Source organism: Lepisma saccharinum, chromosome 29 (assembly GCF_977018435.1).
Source record: "Lepisma saccharinum chromosome 29, izLepSacc3.1, whole genome shotgun sequence".
Classification (NCBI taxonomy): Eukaryota; Metazoa; Arthropoda; class Insecta; order Zygentoma; family Lepismatidae; genus Lepisma; species Lepisma saccharinum.
Genome location: NC_139257.1, coordinates 14,945,946 through 14,972,102, shown reverse-complemented (window position 1 = coordinate 14,972,102; position 26,157 = coordinate 14,945,946). Strand labels below are relative to the sequence as shown.

The following is a 26,157-nucleotide window of genomic DNA, read 5'->3' as shown; positions in this document are numbered from 1 at the left end:
ACTATTATTATTTCCGCCTTTTGAGACATTATACATCAGCAACAGCTACAAATGTAACAGCAAATTGACCACCCCTATGTTCATTCTTTTTCCTTTAGTTTTAGGGAATGGAATTATTCTTGTACTGGGACAGTACTAAGTTGTGCTTTTTGTTTCAATTCTCAAACCCCATGTTGTGAAAAATAGAATACATGAACATGATGGACAATTTGTCTACAATTTTATTTGCCATTTGCAGTCACAAAAATATATATTGCCCATCCTTAATATTAATTTTGGGTAAAATTCTTCTGGAGCATCAATTGACATGAGAGACTTGTTCAAATGGGCGAAAGGAAAAAAAAAATCATTGAATTATTGTTTTAAGTCCACTTTATGCAGATAGGCTAATCATGACTAGGCCTACAGTTTAAAGTGGGATCCGAACCAATGTGCCTCCACCAGGTACTGAACCTGGGACATGCCCAAGCAGAAACTTCAAGCTAGAACCTTCTCAATAGTGTAGTAGCTAACATTGTTTCAAATCTATTCCCAATCAGCCTTTCTGATCATAAAATTTTGACCAAACCTCCCAAAGTGGGTCACAGTGTGAATCAACAAGTTGGAAACACTACTATTGGCAGTCATAACTACACAAGCTTGAATTCAACGTTGCACAACATTAAAGGTGGACAACATATTTTTTTGTGGCTGTACGACCCGTCAATCACTTTCTCATCATTGAGCAAAGACAATTATGTTGATGCTGTATTATTATTTCATGTGTAAGTGCAAATATCGTTAACTTTGCAAGTTTAAACTTATACGATGTCCATATACTTCCATTTTCTACGATGTAAACAAAACCCTAGGTAACTTGGAGATCCAAATAATGACAACATAATAAATGTTCCAGTTACATTGGAAGGTGAAACTTGCTACGAGATTAAACTGAAGTGGATGGCCAACAGTGGAAATGGTGAAATTTATCACTAGACTCACTAAACCTAAAAGATATGGGCTAAAATTACAAAGCATGTCTTTTATTAATTACTTTTGGAGTAATGTGTTTCACAATATTGTTTTAATTCTGCTGGTAAGATATTGTAACATTCCTAAGTGGGGGGGGGGGCAAACTATAGTCCTTTGTGTTACTGGCAGAAAAAAAAATTCCAAGCTGAATTTATCCCCAACATGGGGAAGGTCCACAAACATTTTCACCAAGTGCAATTATATCCAGGGAGATCTTACAGCACGACTATTGTAGACTGGTATAATTTGCAAGAAAATATATCTGACCTGAGAAAATGTGTACATATTAATGCAGTGAAACACATGACATTTTGTAATCTTCACTGGCCAATCTGCAATTATATAATTATTGCAACATTTAAAAAATACTACAACTGAATACAATATATTATCTCCAAAGTGACAGTGCAAACAGCTGTATTTATATACATTCTAAAAACTTAACAAGAGATCCTAATAACAAATAAGTACAGTGTCTTTAAGCAAGGCATCATGGGAATAAGGTATTTTCTGGTACAACATCAACTTCAATCCTGTTAACCTGGAAAGGAAATAAGAAATTGTATCGTTACTTGATTGAAGATTCAGTGTTCAAGTGCTGATCAGGGTATGGCTCAGCTCTTTCACTTATTTCACCTAATCATTTATTGCAATTAACATAAAGGGACAGAAAAGCAGGATGAATTCGTATCAGCCAATACCAATGGTAACAGAAAATATCAGTTGGGATTTTATTAACCATTACCAACCAATATTTCTCAGTCATTTTGGTCTCTTGCAGGGCAAGGTCTGCAAAAATTCCATGCGACAACTTTCATGGAGCTTATTTACGCAAAATTTAAACTCTTTATTTAATTTGCACCAATGTTGTGCAAGAAAACTGTATTTTGTGATTTCATAAGAAATTTTTTAATATTCTGATGTCATTCTTGAATATTTTGAAGCAAACCTCTGGTAAAATTAATTTATGCTTGTACAGTGTTACCATTTCGTCCTCCGTAGTCGTGCGGGTTAAGGCGTTCACTCGTCTTGAGATCGTTCGCTGCGGGACGGCGTAGGTTCGAATCCGGCTCTGGTCGGAATTTATTCGGCCTATGTATAGGGCCGGTGGCAACCCACCATCGTGAGGAAATTGGGAAGCTCCGAGTGAGTGAGCGTAACCCGATCGAGAAGACCTGCAACGGCTGGGAGCTCGTCGGGCTGATCCCCCGACACTCCAATACTGGTCTAAGATCTCCACGCTACAACAGGTGACGGAGGAACAGTGTGGGAGGGAGACCAGCAGTCGGTAGGTAAGCCAAGGCCCTCACGGGCTGTAGAGCTATGGGTTATTATTATTACAGTGTTACCATTAGGACCATGATAAAAATTAAGTACAAGGGTAATTCGGAAAGTAATCGCCATTGGGGCATGCTGCTAGTAGTAGTGGGCAGAGTGCAACCGTTGTTACGTCACACAATCTGTGATTCAATAAGCTTCCAGCTGTGCTAGTGAGAGCATCGTAGTGCCGTGCATGTGCTGGTTATAACATCACAAAATGTGTGCTTCCATCGAAAATCTCGACAAATGGAAGATACGCGGAGTAATAAGATTTCTTTGGGTAAAAATTCCGACAATCACTTCTGAAGTTTACTGTAACACTTTGCAGAAATTGAGAAGAGCCATACTGAAGAATCGTCGTGGTCTGCTGACATCTGGGGTTGTGTTCGTGCATGACAATGCTCGCCCTCACACTGCTTGGCGAACACAAGACTTTTTGCGCCAATTCAAATGGGACATTTTTGATCATCCCCCATACATCCTGGACTTGGCTCCTGATTTTCATGTGTTCACTCGCATGAAGAAGGGGCTTGGGCTTGGGGCACAGCACTTCAAAATGCTGTGACAGGTTGGTTGAATTCCCAGGCGGCTGAGTTTTATTCAGAAGGGATTGGTAAGTTAGTGAAACGCTATGACAAGTGCTTGAATTTACTATGTTGAAAAATAGAGGACAGCTGTACCTTTCAGATGTAAAGTAAAAATTTGTTGTATCTATGCAGGTTTTATATTTATACCCAAACGGCGATTACTTTCCGAATGAGCCTCGTATAATTCCTGGTTTTCAAGGCAAACTTTCCAAAAATTCAAAAGTATAAGCACATGCTTTCTCTATTTCAACTTAACGTATCACCACCCACACACATATATTAACAATATAAAGGGTCTGTGTGATGCCAACATTTTAAAAAATGTTTAATTCAATTCAATTAAACGGTGTATATATTTAAAATATTTAATTTACATTTGCCACATATACTCAGACTAACAATACATCTACAAACAAGTCACAAATGTTACGGGATATACTAATCCACGAAAAATTACAGCTTTCTTTTCCTTCCTTGATAAAAATTAAAGCTAAATTTTGATGAAAAAACTTACCAATGGGTTTTGGATTAATAAAGTTGCAAATTTTTCATATATACAGAGAAAAATTCATGCATAATTACCGGAGCCAATAATTTACCCGGAATTTCAAGGAATTTCTGGTGAGTAGCCACCCTGTTATAATAATATTTGAAGGGTGTGTAAGGGGTGACCTTCTGGTAAGGCACTCAAAAGTCAACCTCACTTCCACTAATTACCCGGTAACTGTTTCTTCTAGGCCAATGAGGGTCTGGTGTCTGGATCTACAGCCAGTAGAATCCTCTGTGTCATTATATGTGGTGAATGCCACTTAGCAGCCTCAGCTTTTAAGGCTCGGCTGGACCTTTGGCTGCCACCAGGGCACATTTTTAAAAATTTTCCTCCCCTTCCAAAAAAACTGCTGCGATATTCCAAAATCTGGAAAATTACATCAGCTTAGAATTCCTTCTAGAGCACCGACGTGAATTTTGTGTGGTTTGCTTTCGCTGTTATCTACAGGGTTTATCAGAAGTCCCTTACCACCCCTTGTAAAATCTGCAGTGATGTATTTTCATGGAATTTGAAATGGGCGATACAAAATAGGCCTAGGGGGACACCTTTTGGAGTATGTCACGGGGACGGCCGCCATCTTGAATTCAACTTTTTTATGAGTATGTCACGGGGATGGCCGCCATCTTGAATTCAACATTTTTATTTAAAATGACAGGTTGGTCATGTGATACATGACCATAGGCTAGAATTTCGTCAGGATGTCAAATCTGAAATCAGATTTTATGTAACTTTATTTGGTGAAATGTTATTGGCAACATGAAAGTGATGTTTACCTTTTACAGAATGTGCTCCACATGTTGTCTGTGCTGGGCAATGTACGTGTGCAGATGCTTCTCCCAATGTCTGTGGACACCGAGCAAGGTATCTGGTGAAATTTGCTCAAAGGCCGTCATGATACGTTGTTCCAGATGAAGATCACAAATGTTCACACCATACACCATAGCATTAACGTGTCCCCAAAGGTGAAGTCCATTGGAGTTAGGTCTGGTGATCGGGCAGGCCATTCAACTGGCCCACGTTGACCAATCCATGCCCCAGGAAATTGTTCATCCAGGTACTGATGCACCTGGATGCCATAATGGGCAACTTGTTGAAAAAACCAGGGAAATGTACCATCTTCTGACATCAGAGCTGGCAGTATTTGTTCCTGTAGCATCTCCAGGTATCGTTCCACATTTAATTACCTTGAATGAAAAAAGGACCGATTTTGGAGGGATCTGTTCATGCGGGGTTGTCATGCGACCAATAGCGCATGTTTTGCCTATTCACCTCCCCATTTACGTAGAAGTTCGCTTCATCGGAATGGAGTATCTGCATAGCGACATTTGGATTTAGCTGTAATTGCGCGATAGCTCACCCGCAAAACTGCACGTGGTGATCTGGATCGTCCTCGGAGAGGTGTTGCTGCATTTGCCCTTTATACGGAAGGCACTTGTGCCTCTGTAGCACCCTGTACACTGAGCTGTGACTCACAGCACATTGCATTGCTATACGACCTGTGCTTCGCTGTGGTGGCATCGAGAAGGAGGCCAGCACTGCCGTAGCTGTTGCTTCATCCGTGACGTTCCACGGTCGTCCACTACGTGATCTGTCCAAGACCGTGCCCGTCTCCTTGAATTTGGTTAATAACTGTGCTACTGCAACATGTGACACAGGGTGACCTTCTGGAGGACGTTCAGCTACCAATAACTTTTCACCAAATAAAGTTACATTAAATCTGATTTCAGATTTGACATCCTGATGAAATTCTAGCCTATGGCCATGTATCACATGACCCACCTATCATTTTAAATAAAAAAGTTGAATTCAAGATGGCGGCCGTCCCTATGACATACTCCAAAAGGTGTCCCCCTAGGCCTATTTTGTATCGCCCATATCAAATTCCATGAATATACATCACTGCGGATTTTACAAGGTGTGGTAAGGGACTTCTGATACACCCTGTAGATATTATCAATACTTTCGCAGTAACGTATTAAAATGTGCTCTGGCAGTGGCTAAAGGTACGGCCGAGCCTTAACCAGGCAAGGAGATTTTAGTCCTCGGAGACAGATGTTGATTTTAGTTACAGTAAGGGATGAGGGCAAATGACCAAAGTGCGAAACGTACAGGGTGGTGCAAAAGTCAGTTACCTATACACAAATTCAAGTATACATACAAAATACAAGTAGATCGTAATACTATTATCAATGTGCTTTTTGGGTAAACACTTTTGCACCACCCTGTATCTAAATCAACATTTCAACAACTTCCAATTGTTAGAATTTTCAACCATTCATGGAACCAGTAAGAGTTTGGTATTGGGTCACTCCTAATTTTAAGCAATATAAATGGATTTGGCATAGGAAAAACTGAATTTCATGCTATTTACATACAACATACTAATGAATATACCTTTGTTTAGCTGACGAATATGAGCCAAGCAATGTGACATAACTTCTTCTTCTATGGATGAGCTAGTGTCAATTTCAACAAGAGATGGATTCTCCATCCTTCTGTAGGTTTCAAGAATCCTGAAACGTAAATAAACACTTAACTCATCACTAATATAGAATTCCCCCCAGTATTTGAAACTTAGATGCTATTTCACTTCTAGTGCATTAAATGTGATCATCCAAGTCAAAAATACATTATGCCTCAATTAAAAAAGATACCAATGTAAATGAGACAAACAAGTTTCAAGAGCTGTTTCAAATTCTCCTCTTGATGTTCATAAAAGTGGCCAATACAATGTAATTTCATTTTTAAAAAACTGTGAATGTTTGTCAAATATTTTAATTGCTACTTAATTGGATTCATTTAGTGTTTGGAAAGTATAATTTTTTGTTGTATTATGAAAAGTGCAATACGAGTAAGAACTTGCAAAAACTTTTTCAAAGTTACACGTTTGAACCATTTTACCATACTGTACTACATATTTCGAAACTTAAATTTAAAAAAAAAATCAAGTCTCTGTAGATAGTATTTACATACTTGAAATAGTTTTGTGTATATCACGACAACAGTGAATGTAATTCACATGGACATTCACGAGACTACTCTAATTTTAAACACTCTAAATATTTGCGAATATTTTATTTTTCTTTCTTTCATTACCAGGCCAGCACAAGTAATTTAACTATTATGAAAATAAAAAATAAAAATAATTGCAATGTCAATTTAGGTGTTTCACATTATGCATGTATACTCTGATCAGATTACAGCTGATACTGTATCTGTACGACAACACTTAGAATTATGGTAAAATTCACCAACACAGGGTTCAGTCAAGTGACCAAAGGGCGTTCAGTAAATATATGTGCACAATGTGTTTTTAATGTCGTGCTGGATTCTAAAAACCTATAACTTTTAAAGTAATAGGTTTAGTACAACAAAATATTATAGGACGTAAACGAGTTACTAAAGATATATCCGCGAAACTTACTTGTAAATGTTCTATTAATTTCGGTGGCCTCTGCCACCATCCACTTGGGAAACTCAATGCTTCACTGCTAGGTTGACTTCCAGTTGTTGTTTCCTCGACTACCGCTGGGGCGCTGGTGTAGCCATTTCGTCTGCTGTGTGTGATGGGTTTGAGCTGTTGTAATAGCGGGAGCAAAACATGATGAGCCTGACCGCTGTCGATATTCAGCTCGTGCGGAAAGTGCATGCGTCTCTTTGATTTTGGTGTCGATTACGGTGTGTGATGCGTGCCTAACTGAAACTTTTTGGATCCTGTGTTTATTGAACTGGAGGTGCCTTGCTAGCCTGGTAGTGTGTTGGGATTTTTTGGCATCCACTAAATGCTATTGTATATGCTTATTGACAGATCTAATGGATCTGCCAATGTAGTGGGGCATCATATACACCTGGGTTGTCTAGTGGGGAAAGGAATTATCTCTTCTGTTTGCTTAGGGCACCGGCTATTTTGTTTGTTGGTTTGAGTGTGAGTTTTATGTCACATTGTTTCAGGCGGTTGGATGTAGTCTGGTGGTAAGAGAAGGCAATCCATTTAGATTCATCATTGGTGGCTGGGTGGAGTACGTTAGGTTGTCGTACTTGCATTTTTGCTTTGCTGTACCATGTAGAGAGTTGATGTACTGTGTATCCATTTTGAAGTCCTATGTCCGTCACTATGGTAACTTCTTCCTTCAAATCTTTTTCACTTGAACAGTGCGAGAAAGCTCTTCTGTAGAAGTTAAGACATACATTGGCTTTATGCTGGGGTGGGTGGTTGGAAAGGGAGTGGATATACTGATTCCCTGCCCCTGGTTTTCTATAGACGGTGGTGATGCATTTGTTGTTCCTCCTTTTGATGATTAGATCTAGGAAGTTAAGGATGCCTTGGTTCTCCCGTTCTATTGTAAATTTCAACCTGGGGTGAATGTTGCTAAGTTTTTCCATGAGTAGATCCATTTCCTCTTCCCTTTCGTAAACGACCAAGGTGTCATCTGCATATCTGCCATATCGTATGTATCGGAGTTCTGGTGAGTGAAGAATATCTTTTTCAGCTAGAAAATTTTTTGCCTATTTTTATTCCTTTGTAGTAAAATATAGGCTTCGATGTTTAAAGTTCATTTCACTGTGTTTCTAGTCTGAAAACGCATTTTTATAGTGCCAATGGTAAGCACCTATTTTGCATAACAATGCCTATTCTGCAATATTTGCTTACTTCACCTTTTTTGCATGCCTTTGGCTTTCTCTACATTGAAGCCTTTCGTTTTCCTTGAACTGACTGAAATCTGGAATTCGTCAATTTGATGGTCCCAATGGCTATTTTAGTGCCTTTTCTTTTTTTATATAGGGCCTTTTAAGTGCCTATTTGAGAAGCTATTAGTGCCTATAAATCTGCACCCTACATATCATGTATTTTGAACTTCAGGTCATCAAGATCTGTCGGTTTCTGTGCATACACCCGAGTCTTGACGTTGTTTGGAACCTTCTCTGCACCAAAACACAAGATTATTAACTCGGCAAGCCATAACATGCACCAAGCTATTTCGTGCATTGGCATCATGTGATTGCGTGATCACCTGCACACATGTCATTCAGCAGTGTGTGCAGAACAAAATTTTTATTTTTGATCTTTGTAAAAAGAACACCAAAAACACAAACAATATTTTGTTGTAATACACCTATTACTTTTAAGTTATAGCTTTTTAGAATCCCGCAGGACTGTATATAAATGTTATGGGTAGGGGCATGCATATTTAGTTTTGGATGAAAACAAGAAATGTGATGTAATGTTAATTTTTAATGTTTCTGAAAGGTGTGAGGTGCATTTTATGCTTATGCTTATTCCTACTCGTACACAATGGACCTGAAGTTCTACTCACTGCATGTTGTACCCTCACAGAGGCATGTACTACTACGAAACCGCAAACCTCTCACCTGGACGTTCAGTACACTGACGTTACATGTGACGGGTGGCATGGTCTGACAATGGTAGCGAACCAGTAACAATTTAGAAACCTTGTCACGAATAAACAGCTGTTCCGCTGGCATTCTTTGTACAGGATCTTATGTACTCTGTCCAGTGTTTGTGTTTTGCTATTTACGTACGTAATTCCTCACTTTGGAACACCAACTTCAGGGGTCAGAATTGTTTTGGTCGCTATTTTGAAACCGGTCAATGGATTACAAAATCATGTTCGCATCCTTTTCACGTTTTCTGTGACCTTTACAATGAGGTATTACTTGACCCCCCTTGCCATTTGAAATTTTCAAGTTCTTCCCTAACTTTACACCCCCTTTTTGGGGTCATGCAGTTTCATCCTCTTTAGTCCCACAGTCATCATGTGGCATATCGTTGGAAAGCTTGTGTCCTGCACTTTCCAAAACTGTTATTTATGGTGCTGCACTTATCTTAATTGTTAAGCTCGATATACTCGATTTGGCTCATCTTCCTCTTTTTGCAAAACCATTTTCTACACGGAAAACGGTAGGTGGTACAGACAAATGTTTCATATGACAATCGTATTTTTTTCCCGCCATTCCGAATCTGCATTCCAAACATACCCTTCCCATTTGAAAATCGCACGAACGGGGCATGTGCCCCCCACTAAAACCACAAAGGGTGGCTTTCGGGCTGTTGCAAATACTTTCTACGGATTCTTTGGGCCCAACTCAGTGGCACATTTTTTTGTTTCAGCTTGATACGATCTCCCATTCTCGAGAAAAAGGTAGTGTCTGGATTGCTCTGAAAGACCCTGAATATTTTCCAGTACATTATCTAGCACCACAAAAATAAATGCTTGGTATTCAATAACTGTACTCACAGGTTTCTAAAATTTGCTGCATCTTTTAACTGTTTCTCCTCTGAGGTTTCTCCAAGATTCCTTATCTTTTGTCTGTGAAGCCTCGTGGTTTCATCCACAACGAGAAACAACACAAGATCTGGCTTCAAGAGATCACTTGGCCACTCGTATATGGAGTCTGCACGCTGGGGCAGAAAGTCAATGCCTTTCCCGTCGCTGTGGATTTCTGTGGCGATGGCATAAGCTGTTGTACTGTGCCAGAACCTGAAAATATTAGATACAAGTGTAACTGCATGAAATTGCCGCAGCAAAACAAATTCCAAGAGTACTTTAACTCGGGAGAACGTGCATGGTGGGGAATTGACCGCAATTTTTTTTTCTTTGCTTGCCTTTTTTGGCATACGTGTTGGTTTGGTTCTTTGTCCCCACCTTATCTATGCTGGACATGTAGGGGACGTGCTGAACGGTCAACAGTTTTAACAATGGCCTTCTACCATTTAAAAGGCACAATTAAGTTTCATCTGCGGTGGTTTCTCGTCTTATAGATTTAACAATAAACATTTATTGGATTTTGCTGTATTTTATGAACCCTGAAGAAGATCAAATTCATAGACTTCTTGAAAGCGTCAAGAAGGAGGAGAATGTGATAGAGAGCTTGGAAGGCAATTTGAAAGGGTAAGATGACACCTTTTTGGCTATGAATAATGTGAATCAGAAAAAGAAAGAAAATGCATCCACTGTTCACTCTACGTCTGCCGTGAGCACATATGTCTTTAATGTATATGCAAATGGAAATCTTGATGGCGACGAAGTGGATGTCGAGTAAAGAGATGAAATAATGAAATAGATAAATTAAAAAAAAAAAAAAAACTGTAGTATAGGCGTAGTAAAAATACTGCAATTGTAAAAACCTTATAGTATCATAATTTTGTTCTCTCTATAACCTTTGCATCAAAACTATGTAAAATTATGTTTGTTTCATAATTACATTTTATTCTTACAATTATAAAAATGAACAAGAACAAGAATAATTACTTATTAAACTTTTGTAAAATCATGTTTTTTGCCTATTATATTCTTACAAAACAAAACATTTTCTTTAAAAAGTGCATTAAACTTTTGGAAACTCTTATTTATTGTATTAAAAATAAAAAAAATATATACAAAAGAAAGAATATTGTATTAATTAATAAATTACAAGTTTTAAGATCATGTTTCAAAATCTGTAGTCTTAGTTGGATTCTTGGTTTTCTTAGCACACATTTGAAAAAAAAAGAGCTGGCTCCCAAATTATTTTTAGTTTTGTCTTCCGAGACTATTAGTATTATTATTTCAGTAAAAATTACCTATCCATGATGACCGTCTTCTGTTGCAAGAGTTCCTCCACCTCCTTGGCAGCTATGTAGTTCCCGAGTGCATAATACGCCCTCCTCAAATGGACCGACGTTTCATCAAAGTTCTTTCTCAGGGGCAGCAGGCAGTCGGGTGGAGTTGTACGTCTCTCGGCATTTAGAACTTCTGCCAGTTTCTTTGAAACCAGAGTTTTCCCTACAATAAGACCAGAATGTAAATATTCAGAGTACAGGGGGCATTACATAGAGTGTGTACGCCCAACAACAAAAGAAACAGTAGACGAATTGTCCATCACAGTTTGATTTCCAGAACGTGATGATAAGGAATTGAAACAAGAACGTGAATAAGTAAAGGCCAACACCTCCTTCGAAACAACCTAATTCCATTCCTTTAACCAACAAAGAGGGGTGTATTTAAAAAATAATGAAAATAGCGATGGACAATTTGCCTACTATTATCTTTGCCGTTGGCTGTACAATCACAATCATTATATTTTGTCAGAGCTGAAAGACTGGATTTTCAAGTTTAAATAAATAAGTTTTAAAAATCTCTAAAGTTTCCAGACCATTCTGTTGTTGCATCAACATGCCAATAACCAAGTTTCTTCAAAACTTTTCAAAAAAAGTAAATAAAAAAAAACATTTTCCCATCAAAAAACTGGTTCTAGAGAAAAATGGGATTTATTTTCATTCCCCAAATCCAGACATTTGGTTCTCTCTGAATCAGATTCACTACAAAAACAAATGCATTTTGTGTTCATTCCTGAATGAGTATTCTTACCTGAAGCATCCAACCCTTCCAATACAATGAGTGGGTGGGCTCTACTCTGTGCACTGTGCCTAGGTGCACTGTCTAGTCCATAATTCTTGGCAACCGCAAACAGCTGCTGAATTTCAGGTTTGCTACCAAACTGGAATCAACAAATTATGATTTTTATGTAATAACACAAAACAATTACATATACAGTGGAACCCCGATTTTATTTTCCCGCATTAATCAAGGGCTGTTTGGTAAGTTTATGGCCTGACAGGGAAAGTATTGGAATGGCTGAAAATCTTTTAGTATGTTGTGAGTCAATGTTTCAGACCATGCTGTGCAAAATTTCAAACAGATACTGCTAGTAATACTGTTGTGTTACACGATTGAAGTGCCCATGGCAGCGCATTACGAGAGCTGACATCAAGTACCTCTTTTTGAAGAACGTGGGAGCCAAGGAAATATACGGCGAATTGACATAAACAATGTCCAATGACTGTCCTTCATACAACACAGTGAAATCGTGGGTGGTGGATTTCAGGAGGGAAAGAACAAGAACAGAAGATGAGGAAAGGCCAGGAAGACCCAGAACAGAAGTGTTTGAGGAAACTGTTGATAGTGTCCACGGCCTGATCCTTGCAGACAGGAGGATTGGTCTGCAATGTATAACAGACACCCTAAGCATGAGTTTAGAGTGGGTGCATTACATTGTGCATGAAGATGAAGAATTGGTGATGAAAAAACTTTCTGCCAGGTGGGTGCCCAAACTCTTGACAGCTGATCACATGTGGAAAAGAAGGGACAGTGTTGAACCGTTTTTTCACGTAGTGCAGCCAGTGTTATTGAACGAATAGTGACATTGGATGAAACTCCATTGCATGTGTATAATCCTGAGACAAAATTTACAATCCATGCAGCAGTGCCATAGTGGATCACCATGGCCCAAAACACGTCGCTGACAGAAATCTACAGGGTGTGATATAATACTCAGCGAATATCTGGAAAACGGCATCATCTTGAATGCTGAACGTTATGTGGTCCTGTTGAATAAATTGCATTCAGCTTTGAAGGAAAAGAGGTGGAGGAAACTGTCAAAAGGCATCCTCTTCCTCCAAGACAATGCTCCTTGTCACAAGGCAGGCATCACAATGCAGAAACTTCATGATTTAAAGCATGAGCTCTTTCAATCTAGATGCTCCCAACAAAGTAAAACATGAATAAACTTTTCCCGATTTTACATTTTACTCTATTTTAAGTTTGTCTGCTTGGTCTCCTGAAAAACGTAAAATCGATGTTCCACTGTAATTGTAAAACCATTGGTAAATTTTGAGGTGAGGCATGATCTCTAAAAAATTTATATAAACTGTAAATGAACTGTTTACAGTTGTGATGTGTTTGTGTGTGTCTTGTGTAGTAGTTCCTCCATTCATATTGGGGGTTAGGCGTAGAGCTGACAACTCTGCACTGTAAAAAGCCATGTCAAGAATCAGCAATATAAGGCCATGGATGTTCCCAAGGTAAAATATTCCGGAGGTAAAATAGTCCCCCGTTCGGATCTCCGGGTGGGGACTACTTTGGGAGGTCCCTGGACTAAGGATAAGATCTACGTTAGGAATAAGGATATTAAATTAGGCACCTGGAATGTTCTGAGCCTTTACCGGGCTGGGGCATTTCAGTGTACAGTTAATGAGATAGTTAAGTATAAATTAGATGTAGTAGCTGTCCAGGAAGTTAGGTGGCCAGGAGAAGGGAATTGTAAAACTAAAAATTATACTTTTTTCTATGGTGGTACTGAAAATCATAATTTTGGAACAGGCTTTTTCATAAATAATAGAATTATCTCGGCTCTTAAAACAGTAGAATTTATTAATGATAGGATATCATATGCAGTTTTACAGGCTACGTGGTGTAAAATTATTTTAATAAACATACATGCACCAACGGAAGATAAAGATGATAATACTAAAGATGATTTTTATACAGAGTTAGAACAGGTCTTTGATAAATTTTCTCAGTATGATATGAAAATTCTGTTAGGTGACTGTAATGCACAGATTGGCAAAGAAGAGACATTTAAACCCACGATTGGTAAAGAAAGTCTTCATGAATTAAGTAATGATAATGGTATAAGATTGATTACTTTTGCAACCTCAAAGAATTTAATTGTGAAAAGTACCACTTTTAAACATAAAGATATCCATAAATATACCTGGTCTTCTCCAGATGGTAAAACTCGTAATCAGATAGATCATATTCTCATTGATAAGAGAAGGCATACTAGTATAATTGACGTTCGTACACATAGAGGTGCTGACTGTGCCAGTGACCATTATTTAGTAATTGCTAAATTAAGAGAAAGACTCTCAGTGATAAATCATAAGCAACAAAATCTAAAAGTTATAAAATTTGATACAGGAAAGTTTACTGATGAAAGAATTAATAAAGATTACCAAATTAAACTGTCAAATAGATTTGATATTTTGCAGGATTTAAATGATGATGAAAATATAAATGAAACAGACGTAAATAAGAATTGGGAGCACATACGTAATGCAATAGAATCAGCAGCTAAAGAAAGTATAGGATACCATAAACCAAGGAAAAGTAAGCCATGGTTTGATTATGAATGTCATAATCTAATAGAAATAAGAAATCAGGCTAGACTTAGGTGGTTAAATAACTCTGATGATACAAACCTAAACAATTATAATAGAATAAAGCGAGAAGTTAACCTCACATTTAGAAGTAAAAAAAGAGATTACTTGAAAAGCAAAATTAACGAAATTGAAACAAACAGCAAAAATAAAAATATCAGAGATTTATATAAAGGTGTAAATGAGTTTAGAAAGGGGTGGCAACCTAAAGTAAACTTGATAAAAGATAGAGACGGTGATTTTCTAGCTGACCCAAGCGATATTCTAAATAGATGGAAGAACTACTTTAATGACCTTTTAAATGTCCATGTAGCAGATAAATCAGAAGTAAATGAAGTCCACACAGCAGAACCTTTATTTCCAGAACCTAACTTGACTGAAGTTAAAGATGCTATTAAAAGGCTAAAGAATAACAAAGCACCTGGCATTGATTTAATACCAGCTGAGTTAATTAAATATGGTGGAAATTCATTAATATGTCAAATTCATAAATTAATTTGTTTAATATGGAATAAAGAACAAATCCCTCAACACTGGAAAGAATCCATAATTGTTCCTGTGTTTAAAAAAGGTGATAAAATGAACTGCAGTAATTACCGTGGAATTTCTCTACTCTCAACAACATATAAAATATTATCTAACATTATTTTAACAAGACTAACCCCATATGCTAATGAAATTAACGTGATTATCAATGTGGATTTAAACGTAACAGATCAACTACAGATCAAATTTTTCACATCAGACAGACACTTGAGAAAAAGTGGGAATATAATCAAAATGTCCATCAGCTATTCATTGATTTCAAAAAAGCATATGATTCGTTCAAAAGAGATAAATTATATAATATATTAGTAGAGTTTGGAATACCTAAGAAGCTTGTTAGTATGATAAAAGTATGCACCTGTGAAACAGAAAGTAAAATTCGTGTGGGTATTAATATGTCTGACAAATTTACAATTCATGATGGGTTAAAACAAGGAGATGCATTATCTCCATTGCTCTTTAATTTTGCCTTAGAATATGCTGTTAGGAAGGTTAAAGGAACTAAAGAAGGACTAAAATTAAATGGTGTGACTCAGTTGTTAGCATATGCAGATGATGTAAACTTACTGGGGGATGATGTGAATACAATTAAGAATAATGCTAAAATATTTTTCAAAACTGCTAAAGAGATAGGTTTGGAAGTTAACAAAGAGAAAACTAAATATATGCTTACAGGCAGAAACCAAGTGTTAGGTAATAATCAAAATCTAATTATTGATAACAACTAGTTTGAACCAGTTTCCAAATTCAAATACTTAGGAGTAATATTAACAAATGAAAATTATATTAAAGAGGAAATAAAAAGTAGGCTTAATTCAGGAAATGCATGTTACTTCTCTCTTCATAAACTTTTGTCTTCTCCTTTAATATCTAAGAAACTAAAAGTTAAAATATACAAAACAGTAATTTTGCCTGTACTATTATATGGGTGTGAAACTTGGTCCCTTACATTGAAAGAGGAACATAAATTGAGAGTATTCGAAAATAAGATCCTTAGGAAAATCTTTGGACCTAAAAGGGATGAGGAGACAGGTGAGTGGAGAAGGTTACATAATTTAGAACTACATAATTTGTATTCATGTCCAGATATTATTAGAATAATTAAATCAAGAAGACTTAGGTGGGCAGGCCATGTGGCACGAATGGGAGAGGAAAGAGGAGTTTACAGGATTCTTGTTGGGAAACCTGATGGTAAGAGACCTATAGGGGCTATCCACGAGTAAACAAAAACATATCGAACGGCACAATCGATTGTGGAACTGTAGCACAACAACTTCCGGTTCACGGCGGGCGGGTAATTCAAGCGCGTACTTGTGGTCTTTCTTCTTGTTTTGTATACCGGATGAAATGGATCGTATAAAAGCACTTGACGACGAGGTGAATAAGAGATATCAGGGCAAAGTAGAGACCTTTGCATATCAATTGGATGAGCATATAGGAAGTAATACGGCATTATTCCAGGATGAGATCCATTTGCTAATCGTCGTTGCAATGGCGATATTTATAGCCTACATATTTAATAGAAAGTAATTTTTCCTACAGAGCGAGAGCGCTTAAAGCATGTAAATCTTTTGATGTATACATTTATGTTTTAAGTGAAAAAGTGTGAGATGTACGGTCATATAAAAAACAGGAAAAGGAGCTTTTTTTCTTCTTTCTTTAGTCAGGGCGAATCAGAGGGATGCGGTTTCGTTCCCGTTTGAACGCAGAAATACAAAACGCTCATTGTTATTTTAAGTCAATTTTCTGCTATTTGTGTTAAACATGACGATGAAGGTGAATAATAAACTGGAAAAATTACTGATGGGACAAACACAATGACACACCATTGCCTGACCATGGTGTTCAAACCTAGGACCTCTTCTGTATCAACGTTGAAAATATTTCCATTGCAAAAGACGAAAATTAATAATAGTACCGGCACTTAATTTTCTGGTTACAAAAAAAAAATATTTCCTCTGGTTACACAAAAATTTAGTACAGTTCGTGTGTACTTCAAGAACGTAACGTGTAACCTATCTGACCATGACCGAGCATTTTTTGAAAGGAAAAGTAATATTTTTGCTCATATCACTAGAGAGAAAATCGAGATTGTAATGATTTCTCTTCTACCTTTAATGAAGTGCAAGGAGTGCGGGACGCAAAATTTTTGGTTGGGAAGGGAACAAAACTGGAAAAATAATGTTATTTCTCGACTAAATTGGGAGATTATAGGAGCGGAAAATATTCAACATTACCAGATTCTAAAAAAATATTAATTATACACACAATTTCACTCTCGGGTGATGATTTATTTTGCATTTCTGGAATAAAAAAACTGCTAATTTCAATATATTTCGGACATTTAGTACAAAAAAAAATATGTAGGGAATAAACTACTTTTAAACTCTTATCATTTTTTTCGAAATCGTGATCGGACCGGGATTTTTTTTTTTCAGGTTCCGACTTTTTGGTTTCCTGCACATCCGTTGTTATTATTGGGGAGTCTACTCCTTGCTAATGGGCTTCCAATTTTCACGCCTGACAGCTTGAATGCAATAATTTTGGCACTTAGATCTCGAGGATATTGATGAAGGAAGATCCGTGAAAGATTATTTAGCCCTGATCGTAGTTTACATCCTCCTTGTACACACCCATTCGTTCCTTTCATGCATGACACAATCTCAGCTCCCTTTAGCGGCATGTTGTGAGCCTACGAACCGGAAGTTGTTGTGCTACAAGTATGGCATCTGCGCAAAGACACTTCCTTCCGGTGGATAGCCCCTATAGGAAGGCCAAGACGAAGATGGAGGGACAACGTTGAGATGGACCTAAGGGAAATCGGTAGGGATGGAAAAGAGTATATAGATCTTGCTCAAGATAGGGAAAGATGGAAGGCCTGTGTTGCTGCAGCCATGAACCTTCGGGTTTAAGAAGGCTAGAGAGTTAGTTAGTTAGTTGGTAAATGAACTGCAACAGTACTAACATGTCATGTGCAAACTCTACAAATAATAATAATAATAATAATAAAAATAAATCAGCTTGTAACATTGGTAGATGGACTAAGAAACATCTCTTCTAAAAGAAAAGCAGAATATATGAAATGTACAGAAGATTATAACTTGTACACGACCTCATAGTTAGGTAATATACAACTTGTGATAGGTACAATATACAACGTAATGCCCTTATATACACCTACAATTACAATATATCCATTACCTGTTCATTACGTAATATGCTGCAGACTGACTGAAAAGAGTGGAATACACTCCTGAATTTCATCCCTTCACATGCCGAATCACCCTGAAAGTGTAATATATTTTATCAGTATTTGAAGTTCAAAAATGATTGGTACCCTTGACCCACTTCAACCCTGCTACAAAGAGGAATTTTTTTCACATTTTATGAAGATTGTGCTCTTTATGTTTTCTTTCGCTTGCGGAGATGTGTTAGTGAAGTAATGTGTTATTTTATGTGGTACTATTGTGATCAGAAATTTTGCACTTTTTCTTTTTGACTGTTCATACCATTTTTTTTATTAATAAAAATAATGAAAGCTGTACATAATTCGTGTGCCATTATTAAAACATAATCAATCAGTATGCATTTGCATGTGACTCTTCGCCTTTTGAGAATGCATACAACGGATTCTTACAAATTATAATAATAAAAAAAAGTGAAAGTAGTCGAGAGAGGAAGTTTTTAAATTGGCCACACTTTAGGATCAGATTTCTTAGTTATTCTGATTTACACACCCTGAAACAAATTTTGTGTGGCATACAACATTAAAATGTACTGATAAATAAAAAAAATCATAATAATTATGAGAGCTGCTGTCAGTCACGGGCACCAAATAATTTTCAAAAATTTACCACGAAAGTTCTTAATTTCACACTATCGTTGGATCAATGTGATCAGCACTGGGTATACACTCAAAAGTTCTGTTTATAAAAACATAAGCAGTCAATATACATTTTGAAGAGCTATTTCAGCCCAATGTAAACTCGACAGTAGCTTCGAAATTAACTGGGATAAGAAATTAACTCAAAAGTGAAATCTGCAGTGCAGTTCACACAGCTCTTGTCAAATCATCCCTGACTTTATATTAGAAATTCTTTATTCATGGGCGAAGTTCAGCCTGTGGCTGCTCTACCACTTAACCCGCAAAATCTAGTACAATAAAACAAACAAAATACAATTACTACTAAACATAAGAATTCTATTACATTTTCACTTCTAAATATTTCAGTAATTAACAATCTAAAAATATAAAAACAATTTTACTCATTCACACACAAAAAATGTTGATATTGGGTTCAAATCTGCTCATTTTTTTGTTTCAATTTCAATGTAAGCATGCTGAATTTAGTCATGTGTACTGAGGCTCTGTCCTTGCTCTTGTAGAAGTTGGGATTTTGAAAATCATTTCCAGACTACTTCTGAATATTTTAACTTACTGTAGTTCTTTAAGGCCTCCCCGATGGCGCAGTGGTAGCATCATCAACTTGTAATCAAGGGGTCCCGGGTTCAATTCTCGGTGGAGGCACATAGTGGTTCAGATCCCACTTTAAACTTTAGGCCCAGTCCCGATTAGCCTTACTGTGCATAAAGTGGACTTAAAACAACAAATCAATCCAATGTAGTTCTTTAATTTTTTTTAGAGAGGAACTATGAGAGCACTGGTTACATATGCAAGTGATAATGGAGGAGTATAATTTATACCGTAACTCTAACAGCACAAAATCTGGTAAAACTATCAAAGCCTGGAAATGGATTTCTTCAAATTTACAGGAGAAAGTACTTACGGAATTGAGTTTCTGTGGAATTTCGGAAGGTCGTACAAGTGTTTTATCACATTTTTCAATGTATCTGGTCGCTAATTCATGTATGTTTCTATAATAATGTCCGTCCGATGCACGAAAGCTGTTGCTTGCATTTCCATCCATGTACTTGAACCAGATGTTGTGAGCATCTGATGACGTAATCCCCAGCAAGTGCAACCGAACCTAACCTTACCGTGATGGTGCGTGGGGCTATCGTGAATGGTTTTTGGGGCTATTCATGGATGGTTATAGGAATTTTTCTGTGAAGAAGGTTGAAACACTGCTTTGCCGTTTGAAACACAGCACATCGACAATGCTAGTCAAGATTTGCCCTCCATTTTGCGTGTTCAGGAAGCGATAAAAGAACGAACAATAATTACTCGATGTGTCGACAATAGATACTAATTTCGTTAAGAAAAGCGAAATCCCATCTTCAACAATCTTTCACAATGCAGAATAGGTAAGTACGAATGTTAAAAATAACAGAATAAACGAATTAGAGGCATTTCCCGGCTTTGATAGTTTTACCCAAAATCTTACATAAGCCTATAGATTACAATCACAATTATTTTTTATGTGGTAAAAAAATGGGATGGAAAAATCGAACCACCAATAACGGTAACAGTATGGTATACTGAAACACATTTCTTCAAATTTACAGGAGAAACTAACTACTTACGGAACTGACTTTCTATAGACTTATGGAAGCTCATGGAAGTGTTTTCTCCCTTCGTTCAACTTATTCGGCCGGTAAATCATGTATTTTTCAACATAAATGTATCTCCGATGCACGATAGCTCTTGCCAAATGTTCTGTGCGTTAGATTATGTAATCCCCTGTTAATGTAGCAACCACGTGGTAGTTTTACAAGATGACGTGTGAAGGTTGCATTGTGAAATATATTTTTTTTTCAATTTAATTTTCTGTTTGCCTAACCTAACTGAACCTAACCTAACCTTCCGTGAATGGTTTGTGGATCAATTTTCTCTTAAAAACCTTCTGTGAATAGTTTGTGCAGCATTTTTCGGTTAATAAGTTTGGAAACACTGCATATCAGCTGATGATAGACAAGGTGAGTCAAGATTTGCCCGCCATATTGTGTGTAACAAAAGCGAATTAGCAACGAACAATAAATACTTGTAATGTGAAAAATTACGCTGGTAAATATATGCGATATCGCCCGAACGGATTTCTTCAAATTTACAGGAGAAACTACTTACTGAAATCGGTTTTTGTAGCATTGTTGAAGTTCTTCGAGATATTTTCTTTCGCGGAAACTGAAAACTTCACCATAGAATGCTGCAGATCAAGAAATAATCACTTTTTATGTAAGGAACTTGCATTTTCTGTAAAGCGACAATGTTATGCCGTTGTTTCCATTATGTACCTGCAGATGGCGCGAGCGTCAAAAGTCACGCAGTCTCGCCAGTGTTTCCAAACATGGTTTTTTTTTTTACTATGCTTACCTAACTTAACCTTGCCGGAAATGGTCCATAGGGCTATCGTGAATGGTTTTTGGGGCTATGCGTCAATGGTTTGTGGGGCTATCCGTCAATGGTTCATGGGGCTATCCGTGAATAGTTTTTTGGGGCTATCCGTCAATGGTTTGTGATGACATAATGAACACGAAAGTAGGTATTTTTTGGTTAAGAAGGTTGAAACACTGCATACCCACTCCAAATCGACAAAACACAAGCACGACGTTGTCTGTTAACCAAGCGGAACAAGGAAGACAAATAATGACTTGTAATATGAAAAGTTGACACTATTTTATGGAAAAAGGCATAACTTCACCTTAAAGAATCTTCCGCAATGCAGAATAGGTAAGTATCAATGCTAAAATTAACGAAATAAAGGAGTGAGAGGTGTTCGGGCGATGTCGCATAATTACCATTACGCTTTTTTCAGTGAAAATCCCACTTTCAAAAATGTTTCGCTATGCTTAACAGGTAAGTACAAATGTCAATAATTAGGAAATAAACGAGTGAAATGTGTTTTCGCTATACCATACCGTTACCCCAATAACAGCTTATTACATACAATCAATCACTTTTTAGAAATATTTCGTGGCTGGCAGTAATAGGGAATAGTCAACTAATGGTCCCTTGCTTGCAAACTCATATGGAAGAATGAAACATAAAAGATTGAATATAATCCGCACAATAGCCAGTGTAAGCAGGAATATAATCCGCACAATAGACAGTGTAAGCAGGAGAATATGCCTGATTTCATTGTGTGCTTGTATATGTATATGGAATTAGTGTACAAAATTCATGTGCACGTTGATGACGAGATTACACAATTGGAACTTGAGCCCGTCATTTCCTATCATCATATCAACTATCTCTCCACATTCCAAATTTTCAAATAGTTTCTGTTTGAATCATAGTAACAATCACTTCGTTTGTCTGTACACTTTACGAAAAATATGAACCATGAGGACAGAATTTTTATGAACCAAAAAAACACATCTTATTTTGATGTTTGTAATAAAAACTTCGTACACAATATTTATCCTGTGCTCTCGCCATGACAGTTAAAGTAGTCTGGTACGAATTAAAGCTTATCGCTTAACATGTTACCATACTCATTTGTATGTTGTGGGGGAATCCCCGATTCCCTTGTTTTTCCTCACAAATAAACTATGGAACTTTTGGTCATTTATTACTATTTTTTCTTTTTAAGAATGACTGCCTTCAAATGTTTGCATATCACAATTCTGTGCAAAATACTAAATACTAGAAACATGCATGCGCATATCACCTGCTGTTGTATGTTTACGATTACTCCATCGCTCGCCACTCATTAATCTTCCCCTCCCCACACTGTTTTGGTCGCACACCATATCCAACACAAGCCCCGCCCTCCATCTTCCTGACGCCACGGTATATGCATTCATTGTACAATATCCGCATTAACACCGTGAAATTTTTATGACGTCACGAGTCGAAGGGCGGGGTGAAGGTCAATACGGTGTGCTAAAAATTAGATCCCCACCTTGCACAGTTAACTTTGGGGGTCTCCTTATCGCACAACGAAAGAGCAACTTTGCGTTCTGGCGTCACCGAATGGACATTTCCACTTTGACATGAAAAACGTTTTAAATTCATTCATTTTACAGATAATGACACAAACACGAGATGTGCAAAATGGTTGGAATTAGTACCACAACACTTTTTCCTTGTCTTCTTCTAATACGTAGCGTAAAAGGTAGGCATGCGCATGTGCTAGTGCAACGTCATAACAATGACGTCAGGCTTGAACTTAAATGTGGATCTTGAATCTTAAGGGCCAAACAACACGATTCAGGAGCTCTTGTTTTAAATGGCGGCGTAGCAACATCATTACTTAAAAACTTGAACGAAAAAAGAAGTCATTTATTGTGAAAGACTGCCCTCAAAAATAGGCACAATAAAATTGGAAATAATTAATTTAAAATTAAGATTGCCTCACATTCGGTACATTTTAAAACTGTATCAGAATTCTAAGGTGATAGCTTAATCAGCACACTTGAGCAACAAACTGTTGTGGCTGCAATACATTCAAACCTCTCCTGCAACGAAGTGTTGTGGCAGCAATACATTCAAACCTCTCCTGCAACAAAGTGTTGTGGCAGCAATACATTCAAACCTCTCCTGCAACGAAGTGTTGTGGCAGTAATAGACGGTGTTAAAGGCGGAGCTACTGCGGAGCATGCGCACTCGTCTGGTCCCCCTCAAACATCCGGTTATCATTACAGTGCTATGAACGTTAATATGAAATGGCAAAGTGGAGCTTCTTTTACAAGGAAATACGGTGTCAGCTGTGTAGCATATGGTTGTACAGTTCGATCGGGAACAAATTTATTGAGTTAAGTATCACTTCGTAGGTTTCCGAAGGACGTAGAGAGACGAAACCTGTTGATACAAGCAGAACGAAGAAAGGATTGGTACCCAGAAAGGATTTGTACGACTTGCATTTTGTTACAAACATGTTGATCGTTTGTCTGCGTATTGTGTTGTGGTGAAAAGCACGCCTCTTAGTGAGGTTCAAACCGAAGCGACACGCGACAGCAGTGGTTCGTACCGAGGTGACAAGCAACACAGGCCCGTTTAGTCTATAAATAAGCATTTACCGCTCATGGGAGATCAAGTCTCAGGCGGCACAATACATTGGAAATCTGAGCGACACGTGCAACTTGTCGTGTCGCTTCTGTTCGAAAAAAATCATTGATCACTGAGGATCCACTTTTAAGTGGCACGGAGATTACACACCGAAGCGACAAGCAACAGCCCTTTACTCTAAAGGAAACAATTCACCTTGCATACGAATACAACAGACCGAGGCGACACGATGCATGGTACTGAGAAAACAACAGTCCAGTTCAAGCGACACGTCCATTGGTTCGAAAGGAAACTTTCAGACTTTAGCGATGCGTGTATCTTGGAAAACAACATCTTCCGAATTAAAGAGAGACGACAAATTGCAGGTGTCGCTTGTCGCTCGGAATGGGCCGTTTTATCAATATCGTGCATTGTGTTTCCCAGGCCTGTTATTTGCGCAAGCGTGACTGGTGAATGGTTTGCTTTAGATCGAATGCTTCTGTACGAAATTCCGATATCGCTTGTCGCTTCAGTCTGAAAACTCCCTTGTTGTTTGAAGTAAATTCGTGCAAGTGAAAGTGGCATGCCATATCATAGGTTTTCCCTAAATCCCTGAAGCGGAAAGGCGACGTTGAAAGCACATATATTTGCTAGCATTTGTTATGTGTCATTTGGTTACTTCTGCAGATTTGTTGGCATAATTTGTAATATAATAATATCACTAGTTTTATAAAATTATCTTTCCTTCACTTTTCCATTTACAAAATAAATGAATATATATCTAAAATTTCGTACGTTTTGAGTTCGCGTGCGTGTACACGAGATACTTGTATGTAGTATGCTATACAATTGGCGGCCACAAAGACACGTCAAATTTTAATAATCTGCTCTGCAGTTGATCATCCGACGGATTCTAGACGTCCACCCCTTCATAGTAGAACTTTAACAAATACCTTTCTTGACTATCGTCGCACAACTGATGAAAACAAACGCCCATTTCTTACTTCGTATGCCGGTGAAACTGCACTGGCAACAACGGGGACTGGTCCAAACCGGAAGTTCCGGGGGGACCGGGCAAGACCTCGCCAATGTTTATGTTTACCTTTTTAACACGGTCTATACATATCCGTTTCGTATCATTCCCACTAAATGCTTTTCAAATGTGGAGAAATATTTCATTTTAAACTTTATTTCTACATATTTTCAAGGAGTTCTGCCATTATTTTGTGAAATAATGGTTAATTTATAAAGAGCGTCTCCCTTCAACGCAGAGTGTTGTGGCAGCAATTCATACTCGTTTCTTATATTTTCCACAACATACATGCCATATTTGATTTAGTTTATTTTACTTCGCGTTTTGTGCCTCTTGGCTAATTTGCGAAGATGGGGATGAGTGATGAAATGATGAAATTGATGAAAGGACACTCACAAACAACCAAGCCCGACCGGGATTCGAACCCGGGACCCTTGGCGTCGCAGCGCGATGTGCTAACCACTCGGCCACAGGGTCGGGCATACATGCCATATGTTTTGAAATATCTGGTTTAAATTTCATATCTACACTCTTCAATGATTTCCGTCATTTCTTTTTTTTTTGTCAGATAAAATTTAATTTTTAAAACGTCTCCCTTCAACCCGCTCCTACAATGAAGTGTTGTGGCAGCATTACCGTATCCGTTTCGTATCTTTCAAAACTAAATGCACGCCACATGAAGAATATATTTTATTTAAACGTAATTTCTGCTTTTAAATGTATTTTCTCAAGGAATTATGCCATCAATTTGTGGAATTAACGAATATTTACAAAGAGCGGCTTCCTTCAGACCACTTCAGCAACAAACTGTTGTGGCAGCAATACATTCAAACCTCTCCTGCAACGAAGTGTTGTGGCAGCAATACATTCAAACCTCTCCTGCAACAAAGTGTTGTGGCAGCAATACATTCAAACCTCTCCTGCAACGAAGTGTTGTGGCAGTAATACATATCCGTTTCGTATCATTCCCACTAAATGCTTTTCAAATGTGGAGAAATATTTCATTTTAAACTTTATTTCTACATATTTTCAAGGAGTTCTGCCATTATTTTGTGAAATAATGGTTAATTTTTAAAGAGCGTCTCCCTTCAACGCAGAGTGTTGTGGCAGCAATGCATACTCGTTTCTTATATTTTCCACAACATACATGCCATACGTTTTGAAATATCTGGTTTAAATTTCATATCTACACTCTTTAATTTTTTCCGTCATTTCTTTTTTTTT

The 26,157-nt window shown here is 37.5% G+C and overlaps 1 protein-coding gene across 3 annotated transcripts; it reads right to left on the bottom strand.

Moving 5' to 3' along the window:
* On the bottom strand, positions 1-22,658 carry LOC145981366 (UMP-CMP kinase 2, mitochondrial-like). 3 transcript variants are annotated; one of them, XM_083114604.1, is made up of 7 exons: positions 22,582-22,658; positions 18,215-18,298; positions 11,838-11,967; positions 11,051-11,252; positions 9,726-9,968; positions 5,863-5,981; positions 1-1,552 (listed from the first exon to the last, which is right to left on the bottom strand). In XM_083114604.1, the coding sequence occupies exons 2-7, from the start codon at positions 18,275-18,277 to the stop codon at positions 1,548-1,550; spliced, it is 762 nt and encodes a 253-aa protein (XP_082970730.1). In that variant the 5' UTR covers positions 18,278-18,298; positions 22,582-22,658; the 3' UTR covers positions 1-1,547. The 3 variants fall into 3 exon arrangements, with proteins under 3 accessions (XP_082970730.1, XP_082970729.1, XP_082970731.1); XM_083114603.1 differs by lacking the exon at positions 22,582-22,658 and adding an exon at positions 22,323-22,476; XM_083114605.1 differs by lacking the exon at positions 22,582-22,658 and adding an exon at positions 20,498-20,516.
* Positions 22,659-26,157: the final 3,499 nt, after the last annotated feature.